The sequence below is a fragment of the Anas acuta genome, chromosome 13 (assembly GCF_963932015.1).
Source record: "Anas acuta chromosome 13, bAnaAcu1.1, whole genome shotgun sequence".
Classification (NCBI taxonomy): domain Eukaryota; kingdom Metazoa; phylum Chordata; class Aves; order Anseriformes; family Anatidae; genus Anas; species Anas acuta.
In genome coordinates, this window is record NC_088991.1 from 20,376,536 (window position 1) to 20,393,559 (window position 17,024).

Sequence of the window (17,024 nt, forward strand, 5' to 3'; positions counted from 1 at the left end):
GTGCCTGTGGGCGCTGTGTTCTCCAGCTCAGGGCTCTTTCCACGCCAGGTGAAGCCATAAAAGCCGCCTTTGCTCGCGGCTCCCAGCTGTTGCTCGAGGTCGATGCCGTCAGCAAAAGCCGAGCGCTTCCAAACAGGAGCTGCGGGGACGCGGGGTGCCCACGGCTGCGGGGTGCGCGGGAGGTGGGGGCTCTGGGAGGCTCCTTCCTCGCTCAGGGTTTCACCCTCAGCTCTGTGCCCGGCCCACGAAGGCGCTGTGGGTGACAGAGTCCCCGGGTAGAGGGAAGGTGAAACCAGCCGCTGGGAACTGAGAAGGAGCCGCGATTCCTGGCTGTTAAATACCCAGCTTCTGCGCTCCCGGGATGGCGATTTCCAGCCAACACCCGCGGGTTTCTGAACTGTTTGCATTCGGGGGACCCCGAGGAGGCAGAGAGCGGACAGGGAGTGCTGCTTGTGAAACTCTGGCTCGGGGTTTAGGACAGTGCTGGGGCTCCCCATGCTCCTAGGGTGCCCAGGGGAGCAGCGGTGCCGGGAGCGAGGAGGCGCAGACCTTGGCACCGTGGGGGCTTGGTGGTGTGGGGCAGCGTGGGCTGCTCTGCTCCTTCTCTCCCTAGCAGACAGCAGGGCTGGAGCGGCTCGCCGGCTGCCAGGAGGGTGTGTGAAATCCTAGCCCCGCACCTCCTGCAGGAGCCTGGGGAGGGGCCGGGGCCGGCCTGGCTTGCACAGGCGTTTCTGGGGCTGCGGGGCCCCTTCCCAGCGCAGCTGCTGCTGGGATCGGGTCGGAGGCGGCTCCCGGCCCCGCTGGCACCGTGACAGCTCGGGGCTCTGGCAGCCGACCCGCCGGTGTGCCGCAGCCGATGGGAAGGGCGCTGGGGTGACGTGTGTGGGGAGGGGGCGTCGGGCTCACAGCCCTCCAGCATGGCCCGGGAAGGAAACCCAAATAATCCGAGCAGCAGCGGGAGCGTGGGCCGGTGCCGTGTGGCTGCGTGCCGGTGCTTCAATAGGAACAGAGGGGGCTGTGACCAGCCAGGGGCTCGCAGAGCGTTCATGTGCAGCCGAGCACACGGTGCTGCTGCTGCCTGGGGACCTGGAAGTGTCCCTGCGGGTCCTCCAGGGCACGGGGAGGGGTGCGCTGGCCCCGCTGGGTGCTCCGCGATGGGGCTGAGCGCTGCTGCAACACCTGCAGGGACGCGGCACCCACCTGCAGCGATGCAGCACCTGCACTGCGGGCTTTGAGGCTGCAGAAAACAACCTGAAAGACTGGGAGGACGGGGAAGATGGCACGGGCGAGGTTTTTGTTTTAAATCCTCCTGGAGTTTGTTTGCGGATGTGCGCAGGAGCCTGCTGGCGTGGGGTCTGCGCACACTGGAGGTGTACGAGGAACGTGCTCGGGGCCACAGGCGACCCGAGCGGGCAGGGCTTTAAGCCTGGTTTGGGTGTCCTGGGTGAGCTGCGCTGGCTCTGAGCCGTGTGTCGAGGCTGCTCTGTGCCAGCTGCCCCTTCGCAGAGCTGAAGATGCAGCGCACAGAGCGCTGCTGGCCTGTGCCTCCCCACCGCCCCTTCTCTGTGCCCAAAGTGCCGTCACCGCCCGCTGCGAGGCCACGTCTGGAGGTGGGAGCTGGCTGCAGAGCCCCGGCACGAGGACAGGAAGGGAAATCCTCTGCGAGCACGGGCCCTGCAGCGAGCTGTGAGATAAAATAGGGAAACTTGAGTCTTTGACACTTCGGGGGCGAGGGAAGGGTTGCGGGGCCAGCGTCCATGCTGGATCCATGCGGCGCTTGGCTGAGCCTGGAGCAGGGCCGCTGTACACAGATGGAAGAGTAATTAAGAATAATAAAAGGAAAGAGACTTGGATTCGCTACAGTCTCAGCACATTAATTGTGCTTTGGGGCCCAAATCATAACGGAGTCCTGCTAGAGGGAATCCAGAAGAGAAACCAAACGTCTCGCTCTGTCCAAGACTGACCGTTTAAGAGACCCTTGCCTTTATCTGCTGCCAGGTATTACTTCCAGAGTTTCCAATCTGCCAAAACCGAGCTCTTGTTTGAAATATTTTTAGTGGAGGAAGAAAAACGATGGCGCAGCTCGAAGGCGCAGCGGTGGGAAGGCAGGGCGTGATGGATCGGGTGCGCAGCTGCGGGCGGGCGCACGCGGACAGAAAGCTGCCGGTACTGCTTGCTTTGCCTTGGAGCAGAGCACGAGCAGAGCACGAGCAGAGCACAAGCATGAGCATGAGCACGAGCACGAGCATGAACACGAGCATGGCTTGCCCCCATTCCCCTTAGAGGGGCCGTGCCAGCTGGTTGGCACCGGGGCTGGGCTGCTGCATGGCCATCCGGGGCGCTCCTGCACGAGGAGCGGTGCCAGCAAGCTCAGGTCCTGCCTCTGCTTCCACGCCATCTGAGCATCTCCGCCGAGTTGACAAGCAATTACATGGTTAATAGTATCAATGGTAAATCCTCATCACTCGGCAGCCCGGGGCTTAATGCTTCATTAAGGCAAAGGCATCTAATAGCTCCCCGGGCTGGGAGCGGAGCTGCGCTAAGCCTGTGCCGAAGTCGTTTGTCCAGAGGCTGCTTTTGTTCTGCTGCTCCTCCAAGACAGCGCGAGTCCCTCCCGAATGGAAGGGGATGCGGGCACAGGGCCCTGCACCCACCGCTGCTGTGCCCCCCTCGGCTGCCCGCGCTCAGTCCCTGCCGATGGATGGAGCCTGGGGGGCTGAACCTGCCCAGTGCCACGCGTTTCTAATGGTGTCTACCCCTACTGATACTGCGGTGTCGTTTGGAAAACGATCCTTGCTGTCTCCTGCATCGTGCCCGAGCAGTGGTTTTCTCATCTGAGCCTACGATTGTCTGTGTAGCCTTCCTCCCCCGTGTGTCGCCTTGCGTTTGGTGACGCTGGATTTCATCTGCCATTAAAACCGGTCGCTCTGTGCTACCCAGAGCCGCCACAGCTCTGCACTTGGCTTAGCAGTTATTAGCACAGGTACATCGGGATCGCTCGGGAGCTTTCGTTTCCCTGCTTGCGATGCGCTCCCCAGGCTGTGGGCAGGTGCTGCTGCTAAATCTTCTTCCATTGTGAAAACAAGAAGCAAAGTGCACGGCTCAGGTGTCCATCTTGAGCTGGTTACGCGCCTCCGAGATGCCCTTTCCACTTCGCTCCTCTGCATTTTTGGACAAAAGGATGTTTTCAACGGGAACAGCTCTGTGCGTGGCTCTCTGCAGCAGGCACCAGCTCCCGTCCTGCACCCGCACCCGCCTGCGGGGCCATCTGAGGCTCTGCCGGGTGTTTACATAAAGCCTGTCAGAAGCTGTGCTCTCCTCCTCATCTGGACATGGCCTCGGCTTTCTGCAGCGTGAAGAACAGCTCGCTTTGCTTCGGTCGTGGCCTATTTCGGGGCTGGAGAGAGCTGGGCCCTTCACGTCCTTGTTTCAAGCCTGTTTCAAGAGGCTGTGCTGGAGACGATCGCCATGGTTTTTGCAAGCGTTTTACCCTTTTAGCTGTCCCTTTTATGTTCCCTCAAGTAGCTGCTTCATATTTTTTTTTTTTATGTGGCTCCCCTTTCAAAGCTACTTTTTCTCCTCATAATTATTATGATCAGAACGAGGAGAGGCTCCTTCAACAAAGTCTTGCGCGCTGCTTGGGAGAAAGGACGCTCAGCTGTGTCCTCTTTAGTCCGGCCATGTGATTCTCCAGCTGGCGTGCTTTTATATTGTTTGAGCACTTCGTGGCTGAATGCGATGTCTCGGGAGTTATTTTGGAGAAGGAGATGTCTCCCGGTACCTCCACGTGCTCCACCTCTGCAACATCTCCAGCGGTCCCGTGCGCCGAAGCCCTACTTTCTCTGTAGATCCTTTTGACATGATTTGGGCATTACCTTGTAAGCGCACCCCTGTAAGGTCTGCTGGAGGTGGTGTTGGTGGCTGATGTTTTCCCTGGCCCTGCTGGGCTGGATCCTGGCTGGAGGGAAGCTGCTGCCCCGTGGAACAGGGAGCTGCGATGCTCCGGGCAGTGAGACATGTGGGAGCGCTGCAGTTTGGGGTGAAAACAAGCAGAAATGGGTCCGTCCCAGAGAGATGCTGCCCCTTTCTGAGCTGCAGCAGGAATGGGTGAAGTCCCCAGATGTGTGTGTGCTGCCCGTGTCCCCGCTCCATGTGGCACAGTGCTGGGCTGGAGGCTGTTCATGAAACTGCTTATTTTGACTTATTTTATCCAAAAAAAGGTGCTTCTGGTCTGGGAGAGCGGAGCCGCTGTTTGTGTTGCAGGAATTAGCTCCTTGCGATGTTTTTACGGCGTGTTTGAGCTACCCTACCTCCTTGAGGGCCCTACCTCCTGCTCGAGCTGGGAAGAGGCCGTGCAGGCAGCGAGGGGACGTTTCCCCCGTTTCCCCCTGCGTTTGCTCCGGGATTTATGCTGACACTGCTCCTGTCAAGGCCGGGGCGGGCGAATCCCAGGCGTGTGGATATATGGCTTTCTCCGGCGAGCTGCTGGCAAACGAAGCTGCTGTCGCTGGCGAGGCGATAACTCCGCGGCCGCCCGAGCAGCTCTCTGATTAGGAAAACATTTGCTGGGGTCTCACGCGAGAGGCTGGATCGCGGAGAGGTTTTTGGACAGAGCTGATGTGCTTGGAGCCCCCGCCCTGCCCTGCTCCAGGCTCGCCATCACCCGCAGGCAGGGCAGGGGCGATGCTGGGGAGCGACGTGGTGCTCCCGAGCCCATGCCCTGCTCCCGGTGAATCCAGCCCCATGGAGGGGCAGCTCCAGCCCTCCCTGCGCAGCCTCCCAGACCTGCTTTGGCTCCGCGAGCCTGCGCCTTGCCGCCCAGTGTAAATATCCCACCCGGCACCAACCGAACACCCCGAGGTCCCCAACGCTGGAAGGGGAGCCCAGAAGGAAAGGAAAGACCTCGCTTCGTAGCTGGCCTCCTCCCCTAACCTGTGAGCTGACAGCCAGCGAGGGCTGTCTGATGGATTCGTCCCAGCCGACCGTCACTCATCGCCCCCCTCCCCGGCACAGCGCTTGTGCCGCCGGCCGAGGCCGGAGCTCTGCGGTAACCCGAAACTCCGGGGCTGAATTTTGGCACTGAGGCTTGGGGAAGGTGGTGGCCGGATCCTGCCTGGCTTCGCTGCCTTGTCTCCGTTGAATTCTCCAAGGGGATTTGTGGTCCTGCGTTGCGCATCCTCTCACAGCCCCCTTGCGCTGTCGCCGTGCTCCCCCCGGGTTTTGTGGCTCCCCTGTGTGAATAAATCCTTGCGCCTGGTCCTGCTGGGCGATGCTGGGCTGGATGGGGGTCACTTCAGCAGGGGCTGTGAGCCAGAGCCCTCCTGCACCCATTGGCACCCATTGGCACCCATTGGCACCCATTGGCACCCATTGGCACCCGGCACAGCACCCTTCCTCCCCGTGCAGCACCTACTGGACGCTCACTGCCGCCTGGCACCAAGGGGTCCTTTTGGGGCCAGAAGCCATTTTTTGACCCCATAATGCCCCGTTTTGCCGTGTGTTTTCTCATCCCTTGCCCACTCGTGGCGGCCGGGCGCGTGGGTGGGGGGTCTGCCTGCATGGCAGCACCGGGGGGGCGGCGCGCGGCGCTCCCGCGGGAGAGAGAGCCTGAAAAAATCCGTGCCGGCTACAGAAAAAAAGTTAATGTGAATTTAACTGACTTCTGCCCTGCAATTAAAGCCATTCAAGCCCATTGGGGCTCTGAGTTTACATTCTTTACTGAGGCACAGTGTGTAATTATATATGTATAATTTAAACTCTGCATATGCATGTGTTCCTATTATACACCGAGGAGCAAAGGAAATTATCCAGGAATTAAGGGGGGAGGAGCGCGCAGGCACTGAGAATGGCTCGCTTGTGTGGCTGTGGCGGCGAGGGGAAGCTGGAGGTATCACTTCTGCACCACTGCAAACATCTTCAGGGGAGGCGCGCCCGCGCTGCTGGGGCCTGCTGGCAGCGCGCTGCTCCGCTGCCGGAGTGGGGAGTCACCCCTGCTGCCCTCCTGCCTGCACCCCACAGCAGCTGCAGCCCCCAAAAATGGAGCCTTGCTGGTAAAAACTCTCCGAGTTTTGTTGAACAACCCTGCCCCGTGTGCCTGCGGCATCGCTGGTGCCGTTTGGGGCGAGGGTCTTCAGGCTGGGGAACGCGAGGAAGCGCTCCCACAATTTTTTCCTCTGTTCCTTGGGGTTTTTCTAAGCTAGCCCAAAGGGACTAGCCACAGATGGGAGAGCTAAAAAAAAGCCTTGTCGGTGCTCTTGCGTTTCCTACAGAGCCCTTAACCGCCCGTCTCCTTCCCTTACAGCCACCTCTAACGGGACGCTGGATGGCCTGGAGAACCGAGAGGGGGGGGTCTGCCAGACGCGCTCCATGAAGATCGTCATGAAAGTGGGGCAGGGTGAGTGTCCCCGGGCATGGATGTGGGGCAGGGGGAGTGTCCCCGGGCATGGAAATGGGGCAGGGGGAGCGTGCTGTGGGCTTGGAAATGGGGCAGGGGGAGTGTGCCGTGCCCAGCACCAAAACGCCCGGCGGGAAGAGGGTTTCCTTTTGGCTCTGTGTTATCCCAGGGTGCTGAGCAGTGGGCAGCAGAGGAGCGAGGAGCTGGTTTCATTTCCTGATAGCGTTATCAAATTTTTTTCCCCCCTCACCAAGAAGTGCCCAAAGCCCCCAGCTCGCAGCCGGCTGCGGGACACCATTCCCAGGGTGCCCCATCTTTCCTCCACGCCTACCAGAGGAGCAGAGAAACCCTCCCACATCGTCCTCTGCCCAAGCACCATCTCAGACCTGCCTTTTACACACCATTTCTAGTCTCCCCAGACTCCCCCACCCCAAAAATGCTCAGTGCCAGCTAGGTATTGAGCAGTGCTCGGTCACTGCAGTTGAACGACCGGGCGAGACTCCGGATCCTGATGCAGGCAGAGCATCTCCTTGCTCTCGTTGCCCACCAAAACCTCCCCATCAGCCTGACAGTGGGCTCTGCTGCTGGAGATCGCCCCCCAAAACCTCCCTTCCCGGGCTGTCGAGTGCCTGCTGGCCCCAGCCATGCCCTGGGCTTGTTTCGGCCCCCTCTCGGCTGTGGAGCTCCTGGTGCCTGCTTCTCATTATTTTGTTTTCACTCTGGGGCCAGTATTTATAATAAACAAAAGAAGCAGCGCTGCAGCCTTGGCAGCCTCCCTCCCCTTCGTGTTCCTCCTGCTGCCCCTGCGAGAAACTCGCTCCAGCCCACGCGCAGGAGTGCAGAAAACATGAAAAAGCGTCGGGGTGCGGGATGAGGGTGGGGACGCCGCTTCCCTCCGTCCTCCTGTCTCTTCCAGGAGGGAGGAGGCAGCCAGGGCAGCCCAGCCCGGGGTGATGCTGCCGCATCTTTTTTCCTAGCTCTTACCATTGGGCTCGCCCCAGTTCTCACGCATTTAAGCCACGGAGGAGGGCAGGATCCCTCTTGCTTCCCAAATAGCCACCGTGATTTTTTGGGATGCGGCGGAGGGCGCAGAGCACCTGGGAGCAGGAGCAGGGCTGGGTCCTGTGGCTTGCAAAGCAAATCAGAGCTTTGAACACAGGGTCTGCCACTGCTGGCCCCGTGCCCCTTCCTCTGTCCCCCCGGTGCCTTCCCAGCTCCGTGCCACGGGCAGCTTTTGGAAACAGCCTGATTGTCTGGGCTGGTGGGGCACCGGGGACGGACTGGCCTAAAGAGGGGAGGAAAATCTTTCCATCGGTGTGCTACAGCTGCTCCTCCTGGGGCAGCGGGGTGGACAGCAGGCTGAGAGCCTTTTTGGATGCAGGGTGGCCAGTAGGGATGGGGAAAGGGGATATTTAGTGGGGTGGGAGCTGCCTGTGTCGAGGCTGAGCCGAGGTTTCTCATCCGTCACCTCTCTGCCCGCCCAGATCCGAACGCGGTCGTCCCCGAGCAGCTGACGACGAGTCGGCCCAGCAAGGAGTCCGACAACACGGTGAAAATCGTCACGCAGAGCCCACGCCACAAGGTCCCGGCGGTGGAGGAGCCCGGCAAGCCAGGTAGCGGGGCCACAGCATCCCGGAGAGGGGCTGGGAGCCGCGGAGCCGGGCGGTGCTGGGCGCTGCGCCCCTGTCCCAGCTGCAGCCCTGTCCCCCAGCATCTCCTCGCCCTGGTCTGGGCGTTATGGGCAAGGGGCCGCTGGCTGTGCCGGGGCAGGGAGCCGGCTGCGAGGCTGCTGAGCGGAGCAGCTCGGGCTCCTGGGCTCCTTCTCCCAGCGCCGGGCTGTGCTGGCAGTGGTGTGGTGGAGAAGTGCTGGGTCAGCACGCCGCTCCTCCTCCTCCTCCCTCTGCTGCCCATCTGTTCCTCCGCGTACATCTGAGGGGGCTTGGAGGAGTTGAGGGCCTTGGGTTTTTGAGCTGAGCCAGTGTGAAAGCCCTTTGAAGGTGGTTTCCTGAGTTCCTGACCCTGCTGAGAGAAAAGTGAAATCAGATGAAGGCAGGAAAAGTTGCTCTTTTCTTCTCCCGCGGTGCAGCCAGCCAAGTGGCCTCCCCTCGGGGGCCCGGAGCTGCCCGGGCCGGGGTCAGGAGGAGGTGGGGGTCAGTAATAGGATATTGCAGGGCTCCGGGTACCAGGCCCCACTTTCATTACCGCGTTCAGGTCAGCTGCGGAGCGCAGAGGCTCCCGGGGCGTGTGCTGGTCTCAGCCCAGATTTGGTTCATCCAGAAGGGAGGGAACGGGCTGGCACCTCCACCATGGGTCCCCAGGGCTCTGTCACCTTGTGCCTGGCCGTCGAGGCAGGGGTGAAGGCACAGGAGGGGCTGAGCAGGGTGGGAAGGTGGGGTAGCCAACCCATGCACGCTGACGCCCGTCTCCCCTTGCCTTGCAGGCTCCGTCAACCAGAATGGGCAGGAAACCCAAGGTCCCAGCGACGGGTTCTTGAGCTCCAAGGTCGCCGTTTTCGCGGCGATCGGTGCCGGCTGCGTCATCTTCATCCTCATCATCATCTTCCTCGTCGTCCTCCTGATCAAGATCCGCAAGCGGCACCGCAAGCACACGCAGCAGCGGGCCGCAGCCTTGTCACTCAGCACCTTGGCCAGCCCCAAATGCAGCGGGAACGCGGGCTCGGAGCCCAGCGACATCATCATCCCCTTACGGACTACAGAGAACAACTACTGCCCGCACTACGAGAAGGTGAGCGGGGACTACGGGCACCCCGTCTACATCGTCCAGGAGATGCCCCCGCAGAGCCCAGCCAACATTTACTACAAGGTGTGAGGAGCAGCCTGGGCACGCCGCCATGCAGGGGAGCGCCGAGCGGCCGCCGGGTCCGGCACCGGGGGGGAGGCAGCGCCCCCGGCCCCGCGGCACGGCGCGGGGAGCGCAGGGGGCTGGCGCCCGGCAGCGCGCCGCTCGCTCGCGCGCCGTCTCTCCCCCTTTGTATTTAGTTTTGTAGTTCTCAGCTTTTGTAATCCCAGGACTTCGAGGGTGAGCCGCCAGCGTCCTCCTCTCCTGCTCCGGACTGCGGCCGGCGGGGGCGCGAGCCAAGCGCCCGCCGTGGCGGGCACCCTGCCTTTCCGCGCCCGCTCGGACACCGCCGGCGCCCCCGCAGACTCTGCCTCCCCTTTTTCGTTTTTGGGATTTCCCCTCGTCACCTCCACGTCCTTGTGTTAAGTGCCCGTGCACCTGGTGCTGCAGCGGCTGCCGCTTCGGGCCCGGACGGACGCCGGGGCCGCGGAGAGGAGCTGGGGCCGACGGGGAGCGAGCGGCCCCGGGGGGAGGAGGAGGAGGATGCTTCGCCCAGGTGCCAAGATGCAGAGAACTGTGCAGGGAGGAAGCTGGCAAACCCGATTTACTACTACTACTATTATTATTATTATAATTATTTTAATTTTTTTTTTGTAACATTTTTATTTTTGTGAATCCCGGGCGGGACTCCGGCCCGCCGCCCGCCGCCTCCGGGCACACGCCGCCGCCTCCTTCCAGCACGCCGTCCCGCCGGCCGCGGGGCAGACCCGCCGTCGCCCGCCGCTGCCGTTTTAAACTTTTGTGTTCGTAGCTGTTGACTCTTGTTTTAGTCTCTTTATAAAAAGAAAGAAAGAAAAAAAAAATATATATGATGTCTCAAGCATTCAGCGCGCGAGAGTCCAAGCGCTCCTCCTGCCCTGCGGAGGCTGCAGCCTCGCGGCGATCCCGGACCTCCCCAGGGCGTCCTCCTGCCCGGGGTGCCACGAGGAGCAGGGGAAGCCTCTGCTGCTGCTTCCCGTCGGGCCGGGACTGCTGGAAGTGAAGCGTGGGGCAGCCTGGGGAGGAGGGAGGGCAGGGCTGGCCGCACGTCCCGTGTCACCCGTGTCACCGGTCCCGTCCCGCGGCCGGCGCTGGGGCGGTGCTGCAGTTGGTCGCCCCGGGGTGCAGCCCTGCGGTGCTTCTCCTTGGAAAGGAAACTGGAAAACGATGGTGCTGGGCTCGGGGCTGGAGCGGCGGTGCCAGGAGGAAGCCAACATTTGGGAGTCGGTGCTCTTGGGTCTCCTTCACCATCCACCCAGGCAGGACTGCTCAACCCTCCTCCTTTTCCTTCTTCTCCTCCTTCTCCTCCTCCTCCTTCCCCTTCTCCTCTTCCTTCTCCTCTTTTTTCTCCTTCTCCTCCTCCTCCTCCTTGTCACCCCAGCCCCATCAGCACCCCACTTCTCAGCTGTACGGGAGGTTGTTGTGGTGCTGCAGCACTCGGTGCTCCCCGGGGACCTGGAAGCCCGCAGGAGGCATTCCCCAGGCTGGGAGCTGAGCTGGAGGCTCTCCTCCACCCTCCCCTTGTGCCAGGACCCCCTGGTGCCCCCCTGCGCCCTGCCTCTGGGCCCGACCCGAGCCTGGCGCACCCCTGGGTGATGCTCCGGGTGCAGGGGCTCACCCAGCCCCACCAGCTCCTGCAGGGGGTCACCAGCCCAGCCGTGCTCTGCTATGGTTTGGCTCGCCTCATGCCCAAAACTGGGAGGGTTGGAGCTCTTGGGGCTCTTTTGGCAGGCTCGCTCCCGGCTTCCTCTACCCGGGAGGGCCTGACGCTGCCGTAGCTGATGCGCGGTGAGGTTGGAGGTGACAGCCCTGCCACCCTGCCTGTCCCAGCCCGGGGCTGGCGGCTGCGTGCTCCTTCCTCGCTTTCTTTTCCTTTCAGAAGTAGCTGCTTTTGCTCAGGGAGCAAGCGCGGAGCAGGAGGGGGCTGCTGCTGCCCGCCGCGGTGCGCCCCCCCTGCCCGGCTTCTCCTCGCCTTGCCCTGGGCACGTGTCCAGCACCAACGGCCCCCGGTGCCGGGCTGGGAAGTGCCCAAAGAGCGAGAGAGCTGCTCTGCAAAAGTGCCTTGATGAGGAGAGGGCCGGGGGTGGCAGGAGGACAGGGCTGGAGCTCGGAGGGTCCCCAAGGGGACACCCCCGCGGGGTCTGCCCCCGCTCGGGGCAGCTGGGGCAGGAGCGTGCTCGGCTCTGCGCCGCCCGTGGGCCCGAGCAGAGCGTTTGTTCATGTTGCTTTAGTTATTTTTATTTTTAGTTTTGGAAAGGTGGGAGTTCGGGATGGAGCAGCGTGGGCTGCCCCAGCTCCCAGCCTGGGCATCCCTGCGGGGGGACGTGGTCACTGCCTGCGGCAGGGGGGAGCTGGGACTGGGGGCTGCCCTGCCCAGCCCTTCTCCCCGCTCCCCCCCAGCACCTTTTGGATCCCCTCCTCCCCCCCCAGCCCCTTGCCTTCCCCTCGGGGCGTCTATGCAGGTGCTGCGCTGTGCCGGCGCTGCCAAAGGGGACGGGGTCTGCTCTCCATCAAATTGTGTCTTAAAAAAAAAATCCCCCCCAAATTCCGACCTGGAGGTCCCCAGGGGAGCAGAGCCCAGCGGGCAGGAGCTGGGGAGGGTTCGGTGCAGGAGTTTCACCTGGCGAGGCTGGGGCAGAGGGGGGGGGGCGGCAGGTTTTGGGTTGATTTGCTGAGGATCTGGCCACGCAGTGTGCCAAAAGCCAAGCAGCGAGTCCTCGTGGCTGGCCCTGCTGGCGCTCCGGGGTGGCCGCTGGCCCCGGGCAGCCCAGCTCCTTCTGAGGCGGGCAGCTGAAAAAAAAAAAAACACTTGTAAATATGTGCAGAAAGGGTGAAATCGGAACTCTTGATTTTTGCTGAGCACCTCGGTCTGCTGGGTCCTGAAACTGAGTGTCCCTTCTGTTCTTTTCATTGGAAGCGTTGAAGTTCTTTTTTTTTTTTTTTTTTCGTTGTTTTGTTTTGTTCTGTTTGTGTAAATACTAGTCTTTTTTGGGAGAAATAATGTAAAGATGTTTTGTATAAACTCCGAATTATTTTCTGGTTGCTTTTTCTTAGAAAAAACAAATGAGAACTAAAAAAAAAAAAAAAAAAAAAAATTAACCACGAGAACGGGTGTAAAACATTGTCATACTGCGATCAAATCCAGGAGCTGCACCGCGGGGTCTGTGCTGGTGTGCGGGGGTCCCGGGGGCCGGTCCTGGGGTCGCCGCAGGAGCCCCCAGCCCCAAAACCCCCCTCGGCGAGGGGAGGGCTGCAGGGTGCTGCTGTCCAGGAGTGCTCTGGCACCCGAGCTGCCCGTGCTGGGGCAGGATTGGGGTCTGTACCCTCGGTATAATGCAGGATGTGCCGGGCCCCAAGCAGAGAGGATGTCCCACTCCCCCCGCTGTGGTGTGGGGCTGGTGCCCCTCTGCCCCTGGGCGCAGCTCCGGACCCCGTGGTGCTCGGGGGGGAGCTGGACCTGGTGCGTGGAAAGCTCCTTGCTGGGTCCAAGCAGAGCTGCTGGGCACGGACCTGTTAATGCAAAGTAAATGCAAGCAGCAGCAAATCGATCTTTTTTCCATTTAACAGAAAAAAAAAAGAAACAAAAAAAACAAAAACAAAACAACACAAAGCAAACCCAAAACCTCAAGACTCGTAGCTCCACGCAGCATCTCAAATCTGCTTTTCCAGCCCCGTGGAGCTGCTCTGTCGCGGGGCCCTTCTCCCCCTGCCCTATTTTCCAGCTGCAGCCCGCTCTCTGCTTGGTGCCCCCCCGGCAGGCGGGGGCTCGAGGCGGCCACCCCGCTGCGGCCAACTCGGTGCCACCGGCACCCCCGGCACCAGGGCGCACTCCTCGGTCCCCGCTGCCCCCGGCCGCCCGTGCATTAAATCCGCATTATATCGGCAGGGTACCGGGGGGCTGCGGCTGCCCCCACTGCTCGGGGAGCCCCCAGCAGGGCCGTGCCCCCGCCGCCCCGCACACCAGCACCCCCGCGCCCGCTCCCACATTTCAGCGCTGCCACCACGCGCGCATCCCTCGCCCGGCGCCACGCAAGAGGGGGCTCGGTTGGCGCAGCCCTGGGGGGCTGTGGGGATTTGGGGTGGCCGTAGCGGGGAGGTGCCGAGGACCCCCTGCCCCAGGGGGGGCTGCGTGGCGTGGGGCGATGCCAGCAGCCCGGGGTCGGGGCTCAGCATCCTTCGCCGCTCAGCGTCCACCGGCTCCGGCCCCGCCAGCCGTGCCGCCCCCAGCGCTGGGGGCTTTTGTTTCTTCTCGTCATTGTTCCTCCTCCTCCTCCTTTCGGTTCCTTTCGCCTTCGCCCCAGCTCTCCCGCCCAGTAGCATATCATCGCCATCGGTAACCAGCTCTGTGGCATCTGAACCCCATGGAGCCGTGATGGAACCTGATATATTGTTAAATAAAAGGTTTTTTTCCTATGGAAACCCTGGCCGTCTCCCGTGTGCTTTTTTGCTGCCCCGGCTTGTCCTTTGAAGCCACAGCCTGGCTCCAAGGAGGCCGGGGACAGGGCAGCTCATCGCGGCATGGGGGGAGCTGTTGGGGTGCTGGGGGGAGCGTTACACCCCCCTTGGCACCTTACCTGTGGTTGGGTGCGTGCTGAGCCCAGGGGATAGGGACGGGGTTTGGGGAGCACCCAGAGCCACTTAGTGGATGGCTCGGGGCAGGAACATCCATCCCTCCTGGTGACTGATATTTATTTAGTCGTTCCTCAGCGTACCTTCATTTACTAAGTTATTAAAAAGTCGTTTTAGGAAATGGGATGGCAATAAATCCTTAACAGATGGTGCTTTAACCGGCTCCGAGATGGGCTGCACCACAGTCATCGCTCTTGCTCTTTATAACCCGCTTTAATGTGGCACTTGGCATCCCTGCACGGCCCCGCGCGGCCATAAATTCGGAGCGAGGGGGGTGGGAGGTGGGTGGGAAGCACCCGGGGAGCCCGGCCACCCCAGGTGCTCAGCCTGGGGCCCGCGTTTCGGCTCTGTGGACTCCCTTGGGGCCAGGACCAGGCTTTGGGCTCGCTCCGGGGGTAGCACGCAGGGAGCCTGGGGGTGCTCGGGAAGAAAAGTCCCGGGGGAAAGCCCTGGGGGAGAGGTTACAAATAATCCTCGTCACTGGTGAGAACAGGGAGAATGCCTAAAATGTTTTAGGAAGTTTTAAGGGGGCAGCAGGCTTTTGGGGGTCTTTTTTGGGGGAGGGGGACCTGCTGGTGAGCAGAGGCCAGCAGGGTGTGTGGGTGCGGGATGCAGGGTACGGGGTGCAGGATATGGGATGCGCAATGGGCTCTAGGGGTGGGGGGGACTCAGAGCCCTGCCTGGTGCAGCCCCCACCTGCCTCAAGGCTGCCCGGTAAGGGGCTGTGGTGCTGCGTATGGGGCTGGGTTCCTGGGGTCTCGGGGGAGAAATGAGGCCAAGGCACCGGGAGAGGGTGGAGGAGGAACTTCTTCTGGGCCAGCGAGCAGGGGGTGGGAGGCGAGGTGGGGCGAGGAGATCAAACGAGGCAGGCTGGTCCCGGGGTGCTTGGGGAGCAGCCCGAGACGCAGGGACGGTGCCAAGGCATCTGCAGGAGCGAGCAGGGGCTGCTTGGGATCGGGGTCAGGGCGGGGGGAGCAGGCCTCTGGGTGTGACAGCCCTGCTTGTATGTGGTTTGCCGGGCTGAAAATCCCTCTCCTCTGCATGCTTTGATCCCAGGGTGAATTAAATAACGCTTTTAATTTCAAACAGCTTCGCTGGTCCCCGATGCCCGAAGGGTAAATCTCTAAGTGCCAAACTTGCTCGGACCTGCCAGAGGAGGAGGAAAGCACTTTTACAGGTTCCCGGAGCCCAGCGCTGAGCCGGGGAGCGGCAGCACCGCGGGTCCCTCCCAGCACAGGCACGGGGCACCCCCAAAAAGCACCCGGTGGGATGGAGCTCGTTGGACCCCGGTGTGTGTCCCCCGTGTGTCCTGGGGCACGGCACAGAGCAAGGCCACCCCCGGGGGGGTCCCTGGTGCATCGCCCCCATTGCAGGGGTTTGGGGGAGCCTCCACGCAGCCCTGGCCACGGGAAGGGCTTTGCTCCGAGCATCCCCGGCCCTGGCTGGGGCACAGGAGGGCAGCGAGCTGTGGGGCTCAGCCCCCTGGGGCCGCCTGGTGCTGGGGGGATCGGCGGGACCTCAGCCTGCGGGTCTGCAAAGTTCATTACAGCCCTCGATGCTTTTGGATGTCCGTCAGGACTGGATCAGTTATTTTAATTATTGAACGTAAAGGAGCTTTCTGCCGAGTTTATTAACTCGCCCTTGGCCAGCTCCTGCTCAAAGCCGATGCAGCTGCCAGCCCGGCGAGCCCGGTGCTGTTTGTGAAGGCTGCGTGCCCGGAGCCACCACCACGGGCAGGGGGCTGAGCCCCCCGGGTGGGTGAGGGCAAAGCCACCCCTGTGCCCAGCTCCAGGCTGAGACTGGCATCGTGCTCGGGGAGCATCAGCACCCAGGGGGAGGCAGGGATGCTGCTGGGACACCCTGGGTGCTGGAGAGGTGGCTGGGTGCTGGGTGCGCCTGCAGCATCGCCGCTCCCTGCCCGCCGTGGGGAGCATCCAGCCAGGCCACGGAGCAGCAAGCCCTCCCAATAAACCTTGGCCGGGCCAGCTGCTGCAACGAGGATGGGGAAGTTTATCCTCGTTTTCCCCGTAGGATATCCGAAATAGCTAACAGGTTCTCCTGGGCGAGGCGATGGGCTTTTCCCACACCGCCGGCTCTCGCAGCGTGCACCACCTCGGCTGCACCTGGTCTCCGCGCTGCCGAAGAGGAGCCTGGAAGATCCATTAGGCTGTCGTGGTATGCAACGAGTCCCGCGGGCTCCGTAATTAGAGCAATAACTGCAGTGCACCGGCGGGCCGTCCATCACAGCCCCTTCGTGCCGGCTGCTGGACACCAGCAGGATGCGTCCCGGGGGACTGCGCTGCCCCAGGGCTGGGGACCGACCCTGTCCCCAAGCTGGCCACCACCCTTGGTTCGCTCTGTGCCTGCGATGCTCTGCGTGGGGTGGGTTGGGAATGCTCCTCCTGGCTGATTTCTGCAGGTTTGTCCCCCGGGCTGGCACCCCCAAGCCTGTGTCCGTGTGTCCTGCTGCTGCTGGTGGCCGGGCACCCGGTGCACCCGGAGGCTCGCCGGGGCTCACAGCCTGGGGTGCAGGAGCTGGGAGAGGGGTGGGCTGCTGGGGGGGGAGTGTGAGGCTGGAAAAAGAGTGAGACAGCCTAGAAAAGGAACTGGAAAGTGGAGGAGGGAGGAGGGAGCGAGGTTTCTTCCAGGGAGGTGAGGCCCAGCGAAACAGGGAGCTGCAGGACGAGTTCAGTAGTTTTTCATGGGTAAAAAAAAAAATAAAAATGAGCGAAGTGCAAGTATTGCTCTGCAGCAAATGTAAATTAATTATGTGCAAGGTTTTAATGTTATTGAAACAAAACACTTGGAGAGGGTCCCCTGGCTGCTGGAGCAGGGCCTGAAGGAAACAGAAAGCTTTTCCTTTCCCTGGCCGTGACGGAGGATGAGAGGGAAACGGGAAATGTCAGCGCTGCGGCCGCCGGGGCAGGATCCTGCCTGGGCCAGGTGCAGCCCTGGCCGGGTGCTGTGCGGGCTCCGCACCTCCGGCTGCGCTGAGTGCCCCGTCCCCAGGGCACGGGGCATGGGGACACCAGGACAACAGGGTGGGCACATCCTGGGGGATGTGGCACGAGCCCTGCACCCATCCCGCAGCCCCCCTCGTGTCCCGAGGCTGGAGGAAGGTGCTGGGCTGCCTCCAGCCCTGCCCCGGCTGGGAAGGGCCGGC

General features: G+C 62.1%; 1 protein-coding gene across 1 annotated transcript in view; it reads left to right on the forward strand.

The window, feature by feature from the left end:
• Positions 1-12,836, forward strand: part of EFNB1 (ephrin B1) — a 55,116-nt gene extending 42,280 nt beyond the window's left edge. The window contains exons 3-5 of the mRNA XM_068696542.1: positions 6,302-6,394; positions 7,879-8,007; positions 8,835-12,836. Of these exons, the coding sequence (XP_068552643.1) occupies positions 6,302-6,394; positions 7,879-8,007; positions 8,835-9,223 (611 nt within the window). The 3' untranslated portion in view covers positions 9,224-12,836. The remainder of the gene's footprint in view (positions 1-6,301; positions 6,395-7,878; positions 8,008-8,834) is intronic.
• Positions 12,837-17,024: the final 4,188 nt, after the last annotated feature.